This window comes from Poromitra crassiceps (assembly GCF_964638095.1).
Source record: "Poromitra crassiceps genome assembly, chromosome: 9".
In the NCBI taxonomy this organism is placed as follows: domain Eukaryota; kingdom Metazoa; phylum Chordata; class Actinopteri; order Beryciformes; family Melamphaidae; genus Poromitra; species Poromitra crassiceps.
In genome coordinates this window covers 27,404,759-27,428,622 of record NC_139630.1, presented here as the reverse complement: position 1 = coordinate 27,428,622, position 23,864 = coordinate 27,404,759, and the positions used below count along the sequence as shown (strand labels likewise).

The 23,864-nt window shown below is 44.2% G+C and overlaps 1 protein-coding gene across 3 annotated transcripts in view; it reads left to right on the top strand.

Moving 5' to 3' along the window:
• The window catches only part of epb41l2 (erythrocyte membrane protein band 4.1 like 2), a 69,375-nt gene that overhangs the window by 28,208 nt on the left and 17,303 nt on the right, over positions 1-23,864 (top strand). For all 3 annotated transcript variants that reach the window (XM_083643320.1, XM_083643319.1, XM_083643318.1), the window contains exons 5-14: positions 445-549; positions 1,063-1,105; positions 8,378-8,453; positions 9,696-9,792; positions 10,782-10,906; positions 11,542-11,629; positions 16,403-16,555; positions 16,825-16,922; positions 17,790-17,965; positions 19,149-19,225. In XM_083643320.1, coding sequence (XP_083499446.1) covers positions 445-549; positions 1,063-1,105; positions 8,378-8,453; positions 9,696-9,792; positions 10,782-10,906; positions 11,542-11,629; positions 16,403-16,555; positions 16,825-16,922; positions 17,790-17,965; positions 19,149-19,225 — 1,038 coding nt within the window. The remainder of the gene's footprint in view (positions 1-444; positions 550-1,062; positions 1,106-8,377; positions 8,454-9,695; positions 9,793-10,781; positions 10,907-11,541; positions 11,630-16,402; positions 16,556-16,824; positions 16,923-17,789; positions 17,966-19,148; positions 19,226-23,864) is intronic.

Below are 23,864 nucleotides of genomic sequence, written 5' to 3'. Positions count from 1 at the left end.
CTAACCTTCTAGCCAAAGCAGCCAAAGTTACATTACAGTGCGATCATTTAAGGGACTTTTTTTTGTGTCTGCGATGGAATAGGGGCAGTTTGACCTTTGAGATGACCTTAACATCACAACAGATACGAGAACCTAATCTCTTTCCATTTGTGTCCTCGAGCAAGACCCTGAATCCCTACCAGCTATGGAGGAGAGCAAGAGAAAAAACAAGAATATTTTGCAGTCTAATTTGTTTAATGTGCTGCTAGCCCATTAGAGGAATTGATGTTTTATTATGTGTGATGCCATAAAACCCTTAACAGCCATTACCTCTTTCAACAACAGCATGCAGCCATCAACAATGTCATAAAGGAATCTGTCTGATGATCACATGGGTGCCATCTAGAACTCTGAAGGTTCATGTTCTCTTCCTCCCTGCTTCTCTCTCTCTCCCTCTCTCCTCAGAAACGTGCTAAGGGCCAGTACTTATTCTTTAAGGTGTGTGAGCACCTCAATCTCATGGAAAAAGACTACTTTGGCCTGACACACATTGACAGCCATGAACAGACGGTATGTATCTATCTATCCACACATACCTATATTCCCATACACACACAGTAATACATACATATATAAACTTAAGCAATAAATCACGACATGCCGTGGTATATGCTTATTATACCACACCTCAGGGTCGTGCGTGGTATAATAAGCGCATATCATGGTCTGAAGTGATCTAATTGCTTTTATAAAATGGTTACCAAGTATTGCAATATGAAAATTATTATTATTATTATTATTATATTTAAATGTCTTATATCAGCTCACCTTCCTATCAACTCTCCCATAATAAGAGCGGGGTGAATAAAGGCAGAATAAAGTTCACACAGTGTTCAGGGCAGTGAGTGGCTCTAACTGGGGTATATTTACTGTGGTATTATGCTAAATATACCACAAGCTGTGAGCCAATCAGATCGCTTGATTTGAGACAGCCGTTTTATAAACTCCCATTATAATCTGTGTCTAAACGTTGTGTTTCCTTTTGCTCCGTCTCCTCCTCCTCTCTTGCTTGCTCCACTCCAGTGCTGGTTGGATCCCAATAAGGAAATCAAGAGACAGATACGCAGTAAGTTCTGCCTTTCAAGTCGTCTTCTCGCTCGCTTTCTGGACTCTGTCTTAAAGTCGTGCCTATACATCCATCATCCATCCATCAGTGTTTCAGGCCTGGAGGGATTTCGAAACGTACCCCGACTGCAACGGTGGGGGCCGTCGCTGGCGACGCTAAACCTTTAGCTAACCTGTTCACATCTATGTTCAGCATCGCAAGTATCATCCTACTATTATGGGATGCGATGCGAACAGTTGTATTATGGGATGTGCGTTTCCCAGGCAACGACACACATTGACACGTTTTGGAGCAGCGCCGCACGCTGGCACAAGGCAAAGCAAAATGCTTATTGTTTTGAATGATTTGGCATATTCTATTACTGTCATCAACACTGTCAACACCAGTATTGTTGTATTGTAATAATATGCCATAAAGGTTTATTGAAATTTTGGCCTGGCGGGGGCGTCGTTGGCCTGTCGGGCCCACCAGGCCTGTAGAATGGAAGGGGAAACACTGCATCCATCTTGTACCTTTTAATATTCATGATAAAAAGGCCATGCATTAAATATGAACATAGAATTGAAGGAGGGCAAGTATTCCCCTGTCAAAGATACACCAGATTGATGATGATGAAATCAAACGCATCAAAGAGCTGAACTAAATAACGAGCAAAATTCAGCAAATCAAATTTTTTATTGTCGTTTACATTGGGACTGGATTTTGAGTTGCCTTTTTAAAATGTCCCTTGCTTGGTGCTGCCTGGCTGGGTTATGGAGTATGTTCCTTGCTTGGTGCTGCCTGGCTGGGTTATGGAGTATGTTCCTTGCTTGGTGCTGCCTGGCTGGGTTATGGAGTATGTTAGCTGATTCCAGTGTGTTATTGCTTTGTACGATGTACAAAATAATGTTCTTCCTAACATCGGTCCTAACATGTGCTTTTGGAATTGCTCAATTATATGACATCTTTTGCACCCATCTGTTGCCAGAATGTTGATTATGAATTCAGACAGCGTGGCTGTAACAAATTAGACCGTCACTCGTGATAAATGCTCAAATAAATCATGAGTACGACGAGTGAGTTACGTGTTTGTAGTTTTGACAAAGATGACATTGTTAGTGTCTTTGCAGTCATTATCAAATTGTTGTTTCTCCAGTTTACTCGTCGCTTATAATTTTATTTGTCTACTTATCTGGAATGAATTTGGGAGAGATAATGTTTTGCATATAAATGCTTTGCTGAAGAAATGTTTTGCTAATGGACGAGGTTGAATAGTGAAAATTGGTCAAATGTTTTCGAGTGATGGGCATGGTTATTATTTAGGAAGTAAAAAAAAATCTACCTATAATTCTGTAGGATGATCTTTTTATAGCGCTTAATTCCCCCCCCCCCCCTTTTTTTGTCCTTTTCTTTTAGCATTTTATTTTAAAACCAACTCTGTACCTCAAAATACAGCCTGAAACAAGCTAAGCTGTAGTTTTAGGAGAAAGTTTCAGTAAAAACATATCATTTTGGCCCATAAAGTGTTCCACCACTTTAGAATTAGTGTGTGTGAATGTCTGGGTTTGTGTGTGTGTGTGTCCATGTGTGTAAAGTATATGTGAATGTCTGTGTGTGTGTGTGTGTGTGTGTGTGCGTGTGTGTGTGTGTGTGTGTGTGTGTGTGTGTGTGTGTGTGTGTGTGTGTGTCCATGTTTGTATGTACATGCAGAGTTGCAGACCTGTGGTTTTGTGTCGGCGTTGCGATGTGTGCCTGTGGTTCATGTGTGCGCTGTATATGCATCTGCCTGTATGTGTTCTTGTGTGTACATGTTTGTGTGTTTGTGTGTGTATATGAGAGAGAGTTCATTACTGTGCCTGCTGTGTGCGAGTTGAATCCACATGTGTGTGTGTGTGTGCGTGTGTGCGCGCGCGCGTGTGTGTGTGTGCGTGCATGTGTGTGTGTGTGTGTGTACATACCACACTAATGACAGGTTTGACACCATTTTTCTCTAACCTGCCATCTGTCCAGTGCACAGGGGGGTATCACAGCTCAGCATAGCTACACACACGCCTAGCGTCATGTTTTTCAGCTCTCTGGGTCGGGATCTAACGGTTTGTCACAAAAAGATTAACACCCCATGAAACAGGTTGAGCGAAATGTGAAACGAACAGAAATGTCATGAAACCTAATAAAACAATGATCGGATCGCCCAGTTTACATATTATATAATAGGATAGAAGCAAAAAAAAACACACAGATGTTCTGCACCCTGGGGATAATAGTTTCACTTTGGCATTTTCTTATGGTCTGCCAGTTCCTTGCAGTGCACACAGCTGGCAGCTGACCACACCATACACATTCACATGTCATGAAGAGCATGTGTGTCCTTGTGGTAAACCGCTATGTTCTTTAGACTCCAGCCAGTCAGCCAGCCAGCCTGCAGCTGACCACATCCCAGGCATTCCCATGTCCTGAGGAACTGGAGCGTCCCGTCTACAGCTGTGCTTGTGATCGTAAAAGCAAGAAACGTACAATTTAACATTCAATGAGGCAGGGATTCTAAACTTTAATAACCCATCATTTTTTAATTGAACAAGTCCAAACGCCTGCTGCTTACGTTGTTTGACATGGTGTTTCATTAGGTGAGCCTGAAATTGAATGCATAGCATTTTCATATTAGTAAGTCTTTTAGTCTGACTCGGAGCCGTGCATATAGAAGAGTCGCGACATCTCCATTCACTCCAATGGACCCGGTTTTTTTACTCTCAAGAGTTCCCGGAAGTAAGGTTCTGGATTAATAAGCAGCGCTGCGGAGTTGCAGCAAAATGGTCAGTTTGTGTTGTACTTTGAAAGGGTCCGGCGTTTAAAGAATCAAATTGTGTATTATCAGCTTTATTCTAGCATTCAAACGGCATTCCTGGCTACTCATTGGCTACGTGTCACGCATTTTGGACCTCCGCTGACGCCACTCTCTTTACTAGATTGCTCTGGTCTGACTCAGTGGAAGCAGGCTGCAGGTATAAGCTCTGCTATTGGTGCCGATCATTTCAGTCGGAATTCCCCGCCCCTTCCTCTTCCGGTATCTACATTTTTTCAAAGTCCCCGTCGCTACGTGAAACAACAACAACCTGCGAGCTAGCAACCTTCACGCTGAAAATGGCAAGTTTGACATGTTTTGTTTTTTACCGTTTTCTTTTGTTGGGATTTAGCTATTTGGTTCCACCAAAACAAGTTCCTCCCTGATGCTATTTCACTTCAATTTTTTTTTATTCAACACAGGTGATATCTCTTGTATTGCTTAACTAAGACTCTTTTTGAAACGTTTGTGGAAAAACCAGCACAGACAACCATATTGTAAATCTCATTCTGCTCTCACATCCTCATAAAATAATTTTAAAGCAGTCATAGACAAGCATGTGTCAGTACTGTACTTTGTCCTTTTGAACGGACGTTTTATGTCCTCTCTGAGACGAACCATCTTTTCTTTGACTGGTTTGGTTTGGTTTGGTTTGGTTTGGTCAGTGAGTGTCAAATGCCAACATGGAGATAAGACTCTAGTTTATGGTCCTCATTAACATTGGCCATGACCCAAAGACTGGGGAACACCTTCCTCCCCGGCCACCTGCTTTTCTCTCTGTGACACCAGGGACAAGGAAAGAGCTGATCTCAGACCTGTAGGCAGACACTGTGTGACACCAGGGATAAGGAAAGAGCTGATCTCAGACCTGTAGGCAGACACTGTGTGTGACACCAGGGATAAGGAAAGAGCTGATCTCAGACCTGTAGGCAGACACTGTTTGGCTGTTGTTAATGTTTAACAGCAGCACCCACGTTTTCTCCACAGTCCACCTGAGCATCGTCACCATGCTGATGTTGTGGAGAGACAGTGCATCCTTCCTTATTTGCAGCCAAGTCTTTGTAGTTTAGTCTAGATGAGGAGAAACAACTTTGCACCCGCATCACAACGATATTCCAACAGCCGTACTGCAATCATTATGTCAGAAGCAGCGGGCAAGGCACGAGGATTTCCCCACGAGGACCAGGAAGTAACCCTGAAAGCTGTAATTCCTCGAATGGCCACTTGAGGCAGGGCTCAGAAGTCCCGTCGTTCCCGTGCACCCCCCATGTTAAAATGCCCCACTTTGTAACAGTGATTAAGCATCTTTACAGACTGGACCGAAACACGGTTTTGGTCTATATAACTAATTTCACCTTTTCATAGCAACTGTAGCGGGGGCGTTTCTTATATAACTCGCCCGTTTGGAGTAAAACAGACGATAGAAAAGGGGGTGATTGACGGGTCGCCTATCCAGTGATCGCGCAGCTTGCCGATCACGGACCAATAGCAGGCGGAGCTGTGGCTGTGCTGGGAAACCCCCGTCTCACGTGAGCTGTGCAAGGACTCGAACCATTCCCTCCCACTCTGCTGACGAAAAATCGAGACGGCGACGGCCACCACTTCAACTCAAAATGGGATCATGAATGGGATAGATCTGTCCATATTTTTTAGGTCAGTGGTCAGAAGGTGTCGTATCATTTTATCGTGAAATGATGACTTCATTTCAAGCACAGCTGGTGATGCTGGGTCTTGGGCTGGGGAGAGAGCTGTGGGTGAGAGGGAAGAGGATTGAGAGAGGGGGAGAGAAAACGCTAATGTGGAGGGAGAGAGGAGGAGGAGGAGGAGGGGGGAGAGAGCTGTAGATGAGAGGGGGAGAGAGGAGGAGGGGGGAGAGAGCTGTAGATGAGAGGGGGAGAGAGGAGGAGGGGGGAGAGCTACTAGCATGGAGCTGAGGCATAGCATGTGTGTATAATGGAGGAGGATGGATGAGTGGGTGGTGGAAGAGGAGAACGGACACAGGCGACTCCCAGAGCACTTAGTGTAGCACACACACTCTACACAAACACAAATGCATCCGCACACTCAGACACACACATGCACACACAGACTAGGGCTGGCCCCAATACCATTTATTGGGCTCTGAATATTCTGTATTAATCAACAGCTAATATTCAAATCGAATATTCGGCAGTGGCACGATTTAAATGCTATTTAATAATTATAAAAAAATTGGGTTGAATATCCCAATGAATGAATATCCGAAAAGTGGAATATTTGTCTTACTGCAATACAATAATTTGTCTTTATGAAATATTGAGAAATAAGCATGAGATCAAAATGCATACGGTATATCATTTTGAAATGAAACTTTCCGGTTTCCTGACCTGCGGGGAAGGTTGTGCAGAATAGACCCTTTTTTAGGCAACTGTAATTAATGTTCCTATTTAATTATTGGTGCTATTTGAACTGGTGTGGAAGTCCATGACAGCTGTGAGCTGTAGATAAGATAAGAAACTTCATGTGCTGTAATATGGACAGTGTGTATTGAATGCCGGGCCTCCAGTGGTAGCATTGTGTCTGCTCTAAAAAAAAACAAAAAAACTCTCGTAACGGACAAGCCCGTCTTTTATTGTCACACGAACACCACAATACATGCATGCGGCCACAACACACTCATGCTGACGGTGGCTGGTGAAAAGTGTCCTCTGCATTTAACCCATCCAGGCATGTCCTTTCCTCCGGGGGGCAGGCCAGGAGCAGTGGTCGCTTTCTCGTACAGCGCCCGGGGACCAACTTCGGATGTTGTCGTCACTGGTCGGATGACGATGACGATCTGATCTTCTGCATGTTTTTAGTGGGGGGGTTATATACGGAGGAACCCCCTGGTGCTGGTGGGCCTCCAGTGGTAGCATTGTGTCTGCTCTGGTGCTGGTGGGCCTCCAGTGGTACCACACTGTCTGCTCTGGTGCTGGTGGGCCTCCAGTGGTACCACACTGTGTCTGCTCTGGTGCTGGTGGGCCTCCAGTGGTACCACACTGTGTCTGCTCTGGTGCTGGTGGGCCTCCAGTGGTAGCATTCTGTCTGCTCTGGTGCTGGTGGGCCTCCAGTGGTAGCATTGTGTCTGCTCTGGTGCTGGTGCACTGATGAAAAGCTCCACATTAAATATGCAGTGAGATGCAGTTGTTTTCACTCGGCTGCACTGAGACGGTGTCACTGTGGAGTTTCCTCTTGATCAAACTGAAGGCGCGGCCGCTCTCTCTGTCTCTCTCTAGTCTCTCTCTCTATCTGGTCCTCTCTAGTCTCTCTCTCTCTGGTCTCTCTCTAGTCTCTGTCTGTCTCTAGTCTCTCCCTCTCTGGTCTCTCTCTAGTCTCTGTCTGTCTCTAGTCTCTCCCTCTCTGGTCTCTCTCTAGTCTCTGTCTGTCTCTAGTCTCTCCCTCTCTGGTCTCTCTCTCTCTGTCTGTCTTTCACCCACTTTCTGTCCTCCCTCTGGGATGCAGTTGGGGCTGGAATCTGTGATCTGTCTGTGTGTGTGTGTGTGTGTGTGTGGGTGTGTGTTTGTGTGGGTGTGTGTGTGTGTGTGTGTGTGTGTGTGTGTGTGTGTGTGTGTTCATTGCATGTTTGTTTTTTCTGCCGCCAAATGTGTGTGTGTGTGTGTGTGTGTGTGTGTGTGTGTGTGTGTGTGTGTGTGTGTGTGGTGTGTGTGTGTGACCTCGGAGGAGGAAATGGTCTTAATGTGATGTCAACTTTTCCCACATGGAATTTTCCAGATGATGTGATCTGATCTCCATCTTATTGTGTGTGTGTGTGTGTGTGTGTGTGTGTGTGTGTGTGTGTGTGTGTGTGTGTGTGTGTGTGTGTGTGTGTGTGTGTGTGTGTGTGTGTGTGCATGCGCGCGCGTGCGTGATGCACCAGGCTTAGTGCTTTCTAAAAGCTCTCCTCCATTGCTTCTCATCTCTCACACCCTCTCTCTCTCTCTCTCTCTCTCTCTCTCTCTATCTCTTCCTCTCTCTCTCTCTCTCTCTCTCTCTCTCTCTCTCTCTCTCTCTCTCTCTCTCTATCTCTTCCTCTCTCTCTCTCTCTATCTCTCTGTTTCTCTCGCTCTTGCTTTCACTCTTGCTTGTGTTTGTGTGTGTGTGTGTGTGGTGATACCCGCTGTAATGCCATGGGATACACAGATGGATGTGATGGGTAGATGGAATTAAACAGAAGGCTAGATGGATAGAGGGAGCATAGGTCAACGGCACCATAATTCTCTAAAGCAGCAGGCTCATGTATATACTGTACAGTGTACATGTCCGTTCCACCACATATCCCCATTCTAAAGTTCTTTCTATTTTTAATTTGTTTATAACTTGCACTTATTCAGGGATTCACACATTCTGTCTTCTTATGCTACTGCAACAGTTTTTGTACTGCAAAAAATATATATATTTAATTAATATGTTAAATTAAAATATCTCTCTCTCTCCAGGTAACAACTGGCAGTTTGCATTCAACGTCAAGTTCTACCCTCCCGACCCCTCAATGCTTACTGAGGACATTACCAGGTACACACATGCATGCTATCCAAATAATTCATTATTCAAATGATCATTTCATATTTGACTTTCAGATTTGGAATTATTTTCCCATTTTCAGATTTACTATTTTCTGAGTTGAAGAAATCAGTAATATATATATATTTACTATAGAAGAATAGAAGAATGTGATCGCTAAATGAATTCAGTCCAAATCATCATAATGCACAGCAGACTGTTAAAAGTCTAAATAATTATAAAGAGGCACATTATTAATGCCTACATGCACAAACGTATGCATGCACACATGCGCGCACGCACGCACGCACACACTCCTACGCACACAACCCTAGGGCTATCTCTAATGGAGCGGACAACTTCTCTGATGGTCGTAGCTAAGGGCTAACCTGAGACATACACACACACACACACACACACACACACACACACACACACACACACACACACACACACACACACACACACACACACACACTCAGACACACGCCCCGATAATTATTCTCAGCTTAATTTAGCTGCGGCTGCTCCAACACCTTCCACCACATCACGGTATGAAACGGTATGACATTTTCATATCACGATTACAGTGATCAAAATGATCAGAGTTATCAGTATTATTGTGGTATTGTTAAAAATGTGCTGAAAATGTACAAAAAATAAAATTACATCATTTCACCAATCAATTTCACCTGCATGCCTGCATCTGGGAGACTGATGCTAACTTTGGTTGATGATGGATGTTTTTCAAAGTGCTTTAATCACGGTAACACAGTTTTAATGATAATTCAAATTTGAAACGGTAATACTAAAGGTCTTTGCACACAGTCCGTTTTTTTCCGTATGCGTTTTTTTTATCCGCCATCCGAAAACACAGATGGGTCAAACGGCTCGCAATAAGCTATTGACTGATGCGAAAAATGCAGAGACTAGAACATGTTCCGAAAACTTTAATGTTTCTGAGTCCGTGTATAAATGCGAGTGACAGAACATGAGGTGAGGAGGTTGTATTTATTTTAAAACGTCCGACAATTTCGGACGAAAAATACGGACTTGATGTGCAAAAGCCTTAACCGTCAGGAGTTTTATCAATATCACATGTTTATCATTAAACTGGTTTCATCCCAAGATGTCATTACATGTAATGTATACTCAACTGTTTACCCCTCTCCCCTCTCTCTCTCTCTCTCTATCTCTATCTCTCTCTATCTCTATCTCTCTCTCTCTCTCTCTCTCTCTCTCTCTCTCTCGTAGGTACCTGTTATGTCTTCAGCTCCGTGAAGATGTGGCATCAGGTCGACTACCTTGCTCATTCGTCACTCACACGCTGCTGGGTTCATACACACTGCAGGTAGGTGTGTGTGTGTGTGTGTGTGTGTGGCTGGGTGGGTGTCTGGGTGAGTAGGGAATGTGTGTGTGGTGAGTGGTTAGGATGTGCACGCCTCCCAGATCTGTGTGTCTCTACACTTGTGTGTGCGCGCACGCGTCCGTCCGTATGTGTGTGTGTGTGCGCGCGTGCGTGTGTGTAAATCAGGGGTGGAAAATGAAATTACTGGTGTAAAAAAATCTATTTCTATTTCTAATCTATAATCTATTTGAGTAAAATAAAAAAGTCGCTAATTTAAAATATATTCAGACTAAAAGTTACTTTGTTACTTTTTTCGTGGGCGGTGGTGGGGTATATTATCTCTCCTATGCAATAGAAAGTACAAAAGCGTACTGTATATAGCTCAAACTAGGTTATTTTTCTCATTTTCTTCAAGTTCATCAACTTCAATCAAATCCGATGTGGTTCCAGTTGGATTTACGTCTGCAGACGTGTTTTCTATTGATCTGTTTTCTTCTCCTTTGTGATTAAGCACCAATGTATTCTCGTTCTCATTCAACTTCTGGTGAAGTGTTGCATGGTACTTCCAGAGAGCTCTGATGATCACCGTGCTTCCCACACAGTGGAGCCCCGCCTCCCTGCATTGTGATGATGTCATCTGGTGACTTCTAGCGAATTTTGGATTAGCCAATAGTTACAGTCCTTGGAAACAATTTGGCAAAACTGGCAGTTAGCAACGGTCAACAGTTTTTGGTGCATTGAGTTCATAGAAAACTTGGGGAAACTTTGGATGTAATTTTAACTCTGTACTCTGAAGCTATTTAAAATGTAACAAAGTGCGTTACTTCAAACTAAATTCACTTAAATAAATGTACAATTACTGATTTTAAAAACTACTCAAAAAAGTACACAAAACAGCTACTCGATTACAGTAACTAGAGTGCATGTAATTAGTTATTTTCCACCTCTGGTGTAAATACATGTAAATCTGCTGTCTCCTCTTGGTTTTACAGGCAGAGTTTGGCGACTGTGAGCCCGACCAGCCTCGGCCTCTGGACAGCTTCGGTCAGCTGACCTTTGCGCCCAATCAGAACAAAGAGATGGAGGAGAAGATTCTTGAGCTCCACAAGTCCCACAGGTCAGAGTGTGCAGGGTCAAGAGGTCAGAGTGTGCAGGGTCAGGTGGTCCGGGAGCGGAAAGAGAGGGAAAAACTATTTGACACATTTAAATAAACACAGCAATGCAAGTGCGCCCTCGTACTTAGCCAGATTCAACTGCCTGAATTACTCATTTTTCCTTCCATTCATGTTAACTTGTTAAACTACAGTTTTTAACTGTCATTGTCGAGTCTGGCTCAATTTTATAGGTCTGTCGTCCTCAGCCTGGGTTAGTCCTGGCAAGTAAAGCACTTCAAGCCAATGAATCTTAATGCCAACAAAGGCAGTAATGGGGCAACAGTGTTTCCAATAAAAAGCTGATTAAGTCACTATTAACACATGCTAAGTTTAAAACTATCACAAGATGTGTGTAAAAGTACCCATCTACTGTATATGTTGAAAAGGACATTCTTTCAATATAATTATTACCTTAAAGTCCTATTCTGTAATATTGTAATCACTGGAGTAAAACAAATGTTTATTTTGGTCACTGATCATTATTGGGGAAAATATTTGATGTAGAAGTTATATAAATGTCTAAAATCATCCACACTCTGGACTTGAAGTTTATACTGTTGTTTGTCTGAGGTTTTATTTTATTTTTTATTTTTTTTAGGGGAATGACACCAGCGCAGGCCGATGTCCAGTTTCTAGAAAACGCCAAGAAGCTGTCTATGTATGGGGTGGACCTGCACCCTGCTAAGGTATGGATCTAGGTTGCCTAGTCGGGTGTTTGTGTATATGTGTTTATGAATTAACGGATAGTTGCCAGTAAATTAAATCAAAAAACTTTCCTAGACAACTGAATAATAAAAAAAAAAAACATACAACAACAAAACAATACAGTTGCGTTTGAAATAATTGTAAATCATGGCACTCCTGAGCATGGAAGCAACATTGCTAGGGTTGCAGGTTTGATTCCCTGTGGAACCCTGAGAGTAGAGAGTGGAGGTCACGCAGTACAGATCATGAACCATATTGACATAATAGTTTGTCCCACAAACTGAAATCCAGCCAGCACTTTACCTCACAAAAAAACAGTGTGAACTTAGCGTGACCTGTGGCTGTGTTAGAATATCTCACATCTCCTCTCCTGTATTGTTGTTGATGTCTGGGAAATTAACACACTTCCCTTTGATGTGGGGTGTGTGTGCGAGCGCATGTGTGCGTGTGTGTGTCAGCTGTACAAACACCTAGGGAGGCCATTACCATGGCAACGGCCTGTCTCTCTCCCTGGGATACCAGATTAGCAAGAGAGTGCATGTGTGTGTGTGAGAGAGAGAGAGAGAGAGACAGTGGAAAAGTGGAAGTATGCATGAGAGAGAGAGAGTCTTTAAATAGGAAGAGTGGGTCTGTGAGTTTGAGGGTACAGGAGACTAAGAAACGAGGGACAGAAAGACGAAGAGAGAGATAGAGTGAGATATTGAAAAAAGAGAGAGAGAAAGAGGTCATTCCCCTTTAAGGGCATGCTCCATTTGAAGATGAGGGCATTAGAGAAAGCATATAAAAAAACTTTTTTGTTTTTTCTCCATTTCAAAGTTGTGGGATTTTATACAGCAAATCTATTTCTGTCCTCTGGCATAAATATGCTGTACAAGTATCATAACAAGCTAATAGGCCCATGATGGAACCCATTCAAAACACATCAAATTTCAATTATATGGGATAGGAGTCTGTCTGTGATACAACTCAGCTCAGTTAATAGTAGACACCAGCTGATCCAATTTAAAGTTACTCACCGTCTTCACTATTCTAAGCAGAAATTGCACAAGATTTACTCGTCTGTCTCACCACTGTGTGACAGGTGACGGGTGTCGGAGGGCACTCTGTCTCATGCCTTCTGGTCCTGCCCTTTACTGACCGGATTTTGGGCCAAAATATTTGATTGGTACTCTAACGCCTACAAAATAACCCTTCAGCCGGAGGCAGAACTCGCCATTTTCGGCTGCTCGGAGTCCTCTCTGAACTTCCCTACAGCTGTGCAGCAGTCTCTGTCACAGGGGACAATTGTTGCCAAGAAACTCATTCTGCAGAAATGGAAGTCCCCCACTCCACCCTGTTTTCAGTTGTGGTTGGCGGACATGCTCTCTGTTATACGAATGGAGAGACTCAGGTTCTTGAGAACCAACTGGGAGATTTCAAACTATTTGGGACCCGTTTCTGGCCTACCTTGACGAGGTTAGGGGTGATGGGTGACTCCCTCGTGTGGGATCCCACTCATTTATATATGTATATACATTATATATTTACAAGCATAATTTATATATATTTACAAGCTGTATGTAACTGGTGGCACTAGTGTTTGTATGTTTTTTCTTTCTTTTCTTTTCTTTTCCTGTATCTGAGTTTGTTCGTTTTTTTTTTGGTTTGTTTTTCTGTGTTCTAAAAAATTTAAATTGTTAAATAAAATATATAAAAAAAAAACACATCACATTTCAAAATCACGTTGAATAAAGACAAATGCATGCTTCTCTGTTTCTCAGGAATAATATTCCGTCAATAGACTCTTTTCACGGGGACCATTTTGACACTGATGAGGGTTTCCAACATCCAATCATGGAAGTTTGAAACCCTCTTAGTGTTTTGCTTGCACCTGTGTTCACCCTGCCTTTTCGACACAAAATGGCCCCCTCGAAAAGGGTCTATTGGGCTGGCAGCAATGATATGAAGACATTAGCCATGTTTCAGCCATTCATTCATGAAAATAAGGCTCTCTTGGTGAAATCATTAAAAATAAAGTTTTTTCCTAAAACACTTAAAAACTCTCTCCCGGAGCCTCTTCTCCGCCATGTTTGTTGATCTTTTTAGTCCCGCCTCTTCCTCGAATTTGGATTGGTCGGTCGACACAACTGACATTGATGAGCAGCGCTCTCAAAGTGGAAATCTTTTCGACTTGAGGCGCTCCCCCCCAAAAACACCAGCCTCCGTTAGCGCTGAAACGCCAGGCTGAGGAAGAGGAGCGCTCCTAGCAGGCTAGCACACCCTAGTGTGTCTTTACCATCGAAAATGAATTGCAGAACGGCGCTTAGCAGCTCAAAAAGCCGCTTTCTGTGGACACAGAACCTTACACTGTTTCTGCCACTCGAAAGCCGTGCTTTTGAGCCTTCAGAGACGTACTACTGTTCCACGGTGGTAGTGAGAAAACGGGTCACCCAGTTAAATTACAACCTGTCACAACCACACGCTTCACTACTGCAATCACCAAAGAGCTGTTGTCTACACTCCATCTATAAAGCAATGGGAAAATACCATGCTACTGCTTCCACTCAGTGCGTGTGAGCACAGCATGTTTTCTGTGGTAGCACGAGCAGCTAACGCAGATAAGAGCATGACGCACCGCCAATCGATGGCTAGCTAATAGCATGGCAAGGCCATGTCTGCAAAGTGTGTGTTGGTAAAAGCGTCCATTATCGACATGTTGCGTTCTCCCATTAGCCCGACAGATTTGACCCGTGTTATTTCCCGGCTGTCATCGACTCTCTCTGTCTCTGTAGCTGTCTCTCTCTCTCTCTCTCTCTCTCTCTCTCTCTCACCTGTCTCTCTTTTTTGTCTGACTCTCTTACCACCAGAGGGCCTCACTCTTAAAAGCTTTGTTAGTGAGTTAGTCGCCTAGCTAACCATGTTACATTTGGATGTGTGTGTGTGTGTGTGTGCAGTAATTGAGTTTCCATTGACATTAAGCAGAAGGGAATATCCGGTCGCTATTATAGCCAACTCAGTGGAATATGTCCTATTGCTTATTAGTACAAAATCTATTTGGAATGATATGATTCACTGTATCTCTATGGAAGATGCTCTCTTAGAGCGCCACAAATGGCAGGAATATCATTTTTAAGACGGAGCAAATGCCAATAAATTGGCCGGGGAGTGCTGCTTCACAACGGCGGGTGTCGAAAACAGGTGCTCATTGGATCCAAGGGCAAATCATGAGATCAAAGGTGGTTGAGTTGTATTCAGCTTAGTGATCAAAAAAGTCCTAACCCAAAAACTTCCAAGGCACACTGTTTTGCACAAATGAAAAAGTCTTTAATAGTATGGCTTCACGCCTACGTGTTGCAACATACATCTTCATCAGGGCATGCCCTGATGGAAGTTTTTTGGTTATGACTTTTTTGATCACTAAGCTGAATATAAGTCAACCACCTTTGATCTCATCATTTTTAAGACATTGAACAGTGTCGAAAACCTAGGATCTTTTCAATCGTGGAAACTGTTATTGAGGAAATCATCAATTGACGCATCGTCTGATCGGCTTTCGAACCACCGGTACGAATGGTGTGAACGAATAATGATTCTGTGAAGCGCTTTGAGCACTTGGAAAGGCGCTATATAAATCCAATCATTATTATTATTATTATTATTATTATTATTCCATTTAGTCAAGCATATGAGAGAAACTAATTTAGTAATTGTATTGCATAATGAAATGTGTGTGTCACAGGATTCATAATGAAATGTGTGTGTCACAGGATTCATAATGAAATGTGTGTGTCACAGGATTCATAATGAAATGTGTGTGTCACAGGATTCATAATGAAATGTGTGTGTCACAGGATTCATAATGAAATGTGTGTGTCACAGGATTCATAATGAAATGTGTGTGTCACAGGATTCATAATGAAATGTGTGTGTCACAGGATTCATAATGAAATGTGTGTGTCACAGGATTCATAATGAAATGTGTGTGTCACAGGATTCATAATGAAATGTGTGTGTCACAGGATTCATAATGAAATGTGTGTGTCACAGGATTCATAATGAAATGTGTGTGTCACAGGATTCATAATGAAATGTGTGTGTCACAGGATTCATAATGAAATGTGTGTGTCACAGGATTCATAATGAAATGTGTGTGTCACAGGATTCATAATGAAATGTGTGTGTCACAGGATTCATAATGAAATGTGTGTGTCACAGGATTCATAATGAAATGTGTGTGTCACAGGATTCATAATGAAATGTGTGTGTCACAGGATTCATAATGAAATGTGTGTGTCACAGGATTCATAATGAAATGTGTGTGTCACAGGATTCATAATGAAATGTGTGTGTCACAGGATTCATAATGAAATGTGTGTGTCACAGGATTCATAATGAAATGTGTGTGTCACAGGATTCATAATGAAATGTGTGTGTCACAGGATTCATAATGAAATGTGTGTGTCACAGGATTCATAATGAAATGTGTGTGTCACAGGATTCATAATGAAATGTGTGTGTCACAGGATTCATAATGAAATGTGTGTGTCACAGGATTCATAATGAAATGTGTGTGTCACAGGATTCATAATGAAATGTGTGTGTCACAGGATTCATAATGAAATGTGTGTGTCACAGGATTCATAATGAAATGTGTGTGTCACAGGATTCATAATGAAATGTGTGTGTCACAGGATTCATAATGAAATGTGTGTGTCACAGGATTCATAATGAAATGTGTGTGTCACAGGATTCATAATGAAATGTGTGTGTCACAGGATTCCGAGGGCGTGGACATCATGCTAGGTGTGTGTGCCAACGGCCTCCTGGTCTACAAAGACCGACTTCGCATTAATCGTTTCGCCTGGCCCAAAATACTCAAGATCTCATACAAGAGGAACAACTTTTACATCAAGATCAGGCCGGGAGAGGTATGCGCATGCACGCGCACGCACGCACGCACGCGCAAACACCCACACCCACACCCACACACGCACGCACACACACACACACGCACACGCACACACACACACTCATTGTCAAACGCATGCAACACTTGCAAAATCATTCATCGTGTTAACATTCATAGTACACACATGACATGCATGATTTGTGATACTACACTGGCTTTATTATTTGTTAATTTTTCCTTCTGCTGTGGTGTTCTGTCGTGGTCGTTGACTTGTTGTTTCTTTGCTAGGCGGAGCAGTTTGAAAGCACGGTGGGATTCAAACTCCCAAATCATCGGTCTGCCAAAAGGCTGTGGAAAGTTTGTGTGGAGAATCACAGTTTCTTCAGGTAGAAATACACTCACACGGTGTCTCACACACACACACACACACACACACACACACACACACACACACACACACACACATCGTACATGCACATGGTTAAGAAATCATCTACCTGGAGTTGATAAATGGTAAATGGCCTGCATTTATATAGCGCTTTTATCCAAAGCGCTTTACAGTCATAGTAGGTACATTCACTCATTCACACACCGATGGCGGCAGGCTACCACGCAGGGTGCTGGCACACCAACAGGAGCAATTTGGGGTTCAGTATCTTGCCCAAGGACACTTCGACATGCAGACCGGAGGAGGCGGGAATCGAACCACCGACCTCTTTTATCCAAAGCGATTAGTGGACGACCCGCTCTACCTCCTGAGCTACAGCCTCCCCAATAACAGTTAAAGTAACAATAAAGTTTATTAAACAATTTATGATGCGGTTCTTTCTGTGAAATAATATCAGATTAGGCTCAATAGAAGGCTCTGTGCCAGGCAACAAGAGCAGAGCCTATCTTAAGATGGTTAAACAAGTCTGAAGCCTGGGGCCACACACACTTCAATACACACCACGCAAAGATGCAAACATATGCCAGCATCAGCATTTCTACGGAGTGTGTCTTTGTGTGTGTGTGTGTGTGTGTGTGTGTGCGCGTGTCTGTGTGTGTGCGTGTGTGTGTGCGTGTGTGTGACTGCATGCACACGCGTGCTAAGCTTTAATATCCTGTAGAGAGATGAGATGCTTGGAAAAACATGTACTTCTCTTGTACATGCACATATAAATGTGACTCTCTCTCTCTCTCTCTCTCTCTCTCTCTCTCTCTCTCTGTCTGTCTCTCTCTGTCTCTTTCTCTGCCTGTCTCTCTGTCTCTAGGTTAAACACACCAGAACCTCCTACTACCAAGGCCCGCTTCTTGACTTTGGGCTCCAAGTTCCGCTACAGTGGGCGAACCCAGACCCAGACCCGCTTGGCTAGTTCGCTCATAGACCGACCCGCACCCAACTTCGAACGCACGTCGTCTAAACGCATCAGCCGTAGTCTGGATGGAGGTAGCACGCACACACACACACACAATACAACACACAGAAGGTTACTCAGAAACGTGACGTTCAGCTACGAACAAGCTAGATTGTGGATGGAGAGATTGGCGGATGGAAGGAAGGAGGCGGGGTAATGAATGGAGGGATTCCATGGGATTTGATGTACGTGTGCGTGAGGCACGGTGTCTGACCAGATACAGGAAATAGCTGCAACATATGTTTCCTGTCAAACACAGAGAGACAGACGGTGAAAGAAAGAGATGGAAAGGAAGAAGGATGTGTACAGTGTCTCAGAGAGAGGGGCGCATAGTACGATGGGGAAAGAAATGTACACAGCATGACAGAAAACAGAACAGAAGACTATAGCAAAGATGCACATGCATTTCGGGCAAAAAAATAATTATATATATATATATATTTTTCCTTATTTAGAAATGTCTTAGTTTTTACATTGCCCAGGAACTTTAACTTTTTTTATTCTCCTAGCGATACCCCCTTTTCTCTTCTTTTATCCAAGTTTGTGCAGCTGTGCAGTTGTATGTCACTTCTGTTTCATCTCTGTCACACATGTTAACAGGTTTTCCTGCTGTGTAACATTGTCCCCTGCTGGACAGATTATTGCACTACAATTTAACATCCCCGTTTGTTTTATTGCCACTGTCACACAGATACTCAATAGATACAGTCTGTGTCTCGTCATAGACGCTGGGGTAGCTGGCTGGGGGCGTGGTCAGGGTGGGGTAAATCCTCCCATTCTCCCCATTCAGCATAGTTAGCATTCAGGATCTGGGATTCAACCACCGCAGTGAACGCACATCTGAACAGACGTTTATATACCTGCTCTAGAATCCCCAATGCTGTAGTGTAGAGCCGCAGCACCGTCCTTTGGTGAGTCAGCCCATTGAGATATGTTGTTTTTTTTCACCACTCGCGCACCAGCCGTAGTAACATTTTGTGGGCGTTCCCACATAGACCGACTGTATCTACACCTCCAATTTTGCCTTTTTACGATTGACATTGACCCTCATACAGGGTCCCTGGCTGGACCAAAGCCAGCCCATTGTAAATGCATTGTAAAATGGCCAAAGTACCTACTTTTTATGTTAATCATATATAAAAAAAAAAATAATAATAATTATTATTATTATTATTATTATTTATGCTTGTGTGTGTGTGTTTCTCTTTCCTGTAGCACCAGCGATTAGCATAACTGAGGCGATCCCAACCGCTGAGAATGGAGCTGGCCTGGAGCTACACTCTGACTCTAAGGTGTGTGTGTGTGTGTGTGTGTGTGTGTGTTGTGTGTGTGTGTGTGGGGGGGGGGGGGGGGGTTTATGATGAACGTCGGATCACTTCTTGCCGAGAGAGGCTTGTGGACTTGGGACTGTCATCATGTCTAAGCTGTGACTTTTGCCTCCATTTTCTCTTTGCGTGTGTAACCACAAACATGGTGTGCATTAGAACGTGATGGGTGTAGTCCATGTTAAAGGTAGTCCATGTTTAAGTGTGACTTGACTTGACTTGTGAGACTAACATAATCACAGGTGGATGTAGAAGATGAGAAGACTTGTTCTTTCTACTTTCTTTTCTGTTTTTCACAGGTTCAGGTTTCTGTAGATACCTAACTCTCTCTACTACTAGGTGGACCACAACAACGAGCAAGAGACCGCCACACTTGGCTTTGTGTGTGTGTGTGTGTGTGTCTGTGTGCGTGTGCGTGCGTGTGAGTGCGTGTGTGTGCGTGCGTGCGTGCGTGCGTGCATGTGAGTGTGTGAGAAAGAGACCAACCGAGTGAGAAAGCGTTCCAGCACTGTCCTCTCTTTATGCATACTTGATGGCGGTGATGATTACCATGGGTTGCTATGGGTTTTACCCCCTAGCCTTTTTCAGCTACAACTAGCCACCATTAGCTCACATGACAGAGCAGATATGTTTACTACTAGAGCAGCTAGCTACAGGTAGCCAGGTAGTTCTATCTATATTCTATATTCTTCACCAAGCCCTTCACTGTACCTAGCACTGGACTATGTATAGTTATATAGTATGTAGTGTTAAGCATGCCTCCCTCTCCTCACTCCCTGTGCTCCCCTCACTCCCCTGCCCTCCAGCACTGTGGAGCTGGCCTCTGCCTTTAGCCTTCTCTTCTTGTGATGGTGGTACCTACCTTGTTGACCCTGATCTGTGCACACCTATGCATACTATATCGTGCACCCGTGCTCTACCCTGCTATCTTCACTGTGTTAACCTACTGTGGTGTGCGCTGTGGTGTTTCACTGACTAACGTTGTGACTCTCTCCCTCTCTCTTTTTCCCCCGGCACTCTCCCTCTTTTTTTACTTTCTTTTTCTCTCACTCCTCTCCCCTGCACGGCCTCATTTTTCATCGTGTCACGTCAATGAAAAATGTCTTGTTGTTTTTTTTTTTTTGGTGCACAACATTGCTGCTCGGGTTGCTGTTCTGATTCGTTTCACTTTGTCACTGCTTGTTCGTACACGGGTGTGTGGGGACGTGTCTCCCTTTCTCTCTTCCCCTTCCCCTCCACTCTCTCTCTCTCTCTCTCTCTCTCTCTCTCTCTCTCTCTCTCTCTCTCTCTGCTTGCTCTGTCTTGCCCGCTCTCCCGCTGTGGTTTTCTCTCTTCCCCCTCTCTCTTTTTCTGTCTGGGTATACAACCCACTCTGTATCTTTTTCTTTTTTTTTGTTGTTTGTGCCTCCTCCTCCCTTTTCTGCCCCCTTCTCCCCCTCCCTGGTTGTGCGTTCCTCTCCTCCCTCAGTCTATCTTCATGTTCCCCCTCTCCTTCTCCTCTTCCTCCTCGCTGTCCTCCATCCCTCCGTCCCTCGACTCCATCTCGGAGCTCGACCGCGGCCTCTCCGACATCTCGGAAGACGACGACCTCGTCGACGACGCGGCCGCCTCGCCGCGCGCGCTATGGCGCCCCCTCTTAAGCACCTCGAGCTCCTCCCCTTTCTGCCATCTGCAGTCTGTCGTGGACGTCGAATGCCTGGCGCAAAACCCCCGAGCCACTCCCCCGCTCACAAGCAGCTCAGAGGGGGAGGAGCCGGACTGCCGTGCCGAAACCAGAGCGACAGCAGGGCCTTCAAAATGGCGGCGCTGGTTCTGTCCGCGCGCCGTGGTTAAATGCGCGTCGCTCATCTTGTGTTTCCTGTCCCTCTTGGGCAAGAAAGGCGCCATGTGCCTGCCCACAAAGCTAGTTCCGTGTCTAACGAGGAAATTGAGCGTTTTAACTCTCGCTGTGCCCAAGCTCGTTTTTAAATCAGCGGGGAAATTAATGACTTTAACTGTCAGCGCCCCCAAATCGGCCTTCTCCCACGTCGCCACCTCCAAATTAACGGATCGAATGTGTCACGGTTTGGCTGTGAAGTTGACCACCTTCATGGCGTTTTTTACCCGCTATCTGCCCGCTAAATTCACCAGCTTGGTTCCCGCTTTTCCCTTTCACCCGCCGCTGCCCTGTCTTTCCAGTCTGTCCTCGCACTCCTCCTTCATCGCCCTGTCCTCTCTCCCCGCTCACACCTCCTTCTCCTACCTCCTGTCTGTCCCTGTCTCTCGCTCTCCTCTGCGCTCTCCTCTCTCCTCCCTCACCCGCTCTCTCCTGACCTCGTCCGTGCACCGCTACCTCCTGAACCCCTCCCCTCTCTTCCTGCCCTGCCTCTTGGTCCTCTTCCTATTGGTCGTGATGCTGACCGCCAGCCAGTCTTTGGCCTTGGCGCTGATTTTAGCCACGCCCCTCGGCCTGACCCTCTGCTACCTAGAGTGCATGGCGTCCGGCCAACGGAAGGCACTTTTGCCGACGTTTGCCGGCGAGACGCTAAACGTCGACTCTGGTTTCGGCGAGCAGGCTTCGTCTCCTCTCACGCCCGAGCACACACCCCCACGCATAAGACACTACACTCACACAAGTGCTGCGTGGACGCAAGAGACGTGTGATCCCGCTGCATAAAAACACACACTCTCTCACACACACACGCATGCACGCGCACACTCACACGCACGCACACAAACACACAACCCAGTCTCCCATCTTACCAGCCTCCCTCCTCCTTCCGAACTTATAAGTGTGTGTGACCTCTGTCCGTACCCACTCTACCTCCTTCCTTTCTTCTTACCATCCCTGCACCTTGCCAACCCCACTGTATAGTTTGTATATAAAGAAGAGAGAGTAGAATAGTCAGATTAAGCAGAATTCTATCGAAAATTTAAATGGAGAGTTGAGAAAGATTACAACAATTGTTAGCAAAGATGACAAAATAAGAGTGCTCAAACCTAGAGAAAGGATTATAAAGTGTTAGTAGATAGATGAGCATAGAGTTCTCAAACCTAGAGAGAGTTGCAGGGTTGAACTTATTTCTATAGCTGCCCTACAAAGGCGAGATACAGCAACTCCAAGCGATGTGCAAAAGACACATTTTTGAGTCGCCCGTTCATTTTTCTGTTCCAAACGATAAAAGTTAGTCACAAACATTACTGTCAACATACAGCTAGCACGTTAGCGTCACCCATATCAACTGAAGGGACTCAATAGCATTACATTGATTATATTGATTGATTATATTGATTGATTTGATTTATCAATCAATCTCGTTTTGCACCACATTTTCAGTTACTGCACTTTGCCTTTGTAGTGAGCAGAGTAGATGAAGGATAACGGCGGATGCTTAGTTGTAGAGTAGAAGATATTATGACTGTACAGACATATAGATGCCTACTAGTTAAAGCCTGTTGGATATGTTATCGCTAATGTTTATCATGATAAGAATTAAACAGTGTTACACTTACCCGGATCCCTGAGGTTCAGTAGCCCTACTCCCCAGTCCCTAGTAGGATGATGGTAGGTTAGCTCTATTGTCGTGCTTTTACTTGATGTCACAACTCCCATCTGCGTCCATTTTGTGGTGGCCATTTGGCATCCTTCTGGTGACAATTTGGGGATCCAATTTGGGGATGCAAAATGGCATGAAATCAAGATATAGAGACAGTCTTTTCTATTTCATCGGTGACAAGAGTCTAGAGAAGCCATGTTGTGAAGCACACTGGCATATTTCCACTAGGAGTACTACTTATGCCGGTGTTAAATCTGACTGAAGTAAGATTGACTAAAAAAGTACTTAAGTGAAAGTGAGAGTAGCTCACTCAAACTTCTTAGTACTTACTTAGTTAGTACTCAGAACATAGTTCCATAATCTCCCCATTTGGCTTGGTCCTTGCAAAAGACAAAAATAAGCCTTGCGCCAGTAAAAGTAGTTACCTTAAAGTAACTAAAAATCTATCTACACAAGTACAGTAACTCCAGTAGTTGTAACAGCTTCCATGCTGTGGGTACAGTGACTTTGACCTGGTTTTGTTCTACGGTTAGACTAGTTATTGTGTCAAGTGAATAGACAGTTCAATCTATTTGTTTCTAGAAAGGGACGTTATACACAGTTCAGATTTGTTTCTTATACATTTGTACCAAAAAATACTATATGAAAATCATATGCTGTGAGACAGACTGTGAATCTATATCTAAATGTTTTAACAGAGCAGTAGCACCTGCTGTCTACCATCATTGACCATCGCGTATCAGTTTCCCCTCATGATTCGTTTTTTTTTCTGTGGGCGGGGTGCAAAAAGTCACATGACCAAAAGTAGTACGTCCCTACCACCGAGGTTGCCGGGGAGAAAATAGCATCCCCATCATCCATTTCACCTTTTTCTGTCTCCGTACCCCCCCGCCCCCCATATTATCACCACTGCCACCGCCATGACTACGGCCGTGAAGGTTAAGGAGGTGGAGTTAAGCCTCGGCGATGCAGAAGCCACGCCCACTCAGGTCTGTTGGGCCCAACGCCTTTCTTTGACTAGAGCTAGTTTTGCGTAGCGTTGTGGAGCACACCTGCAGTGAAGCTAACCC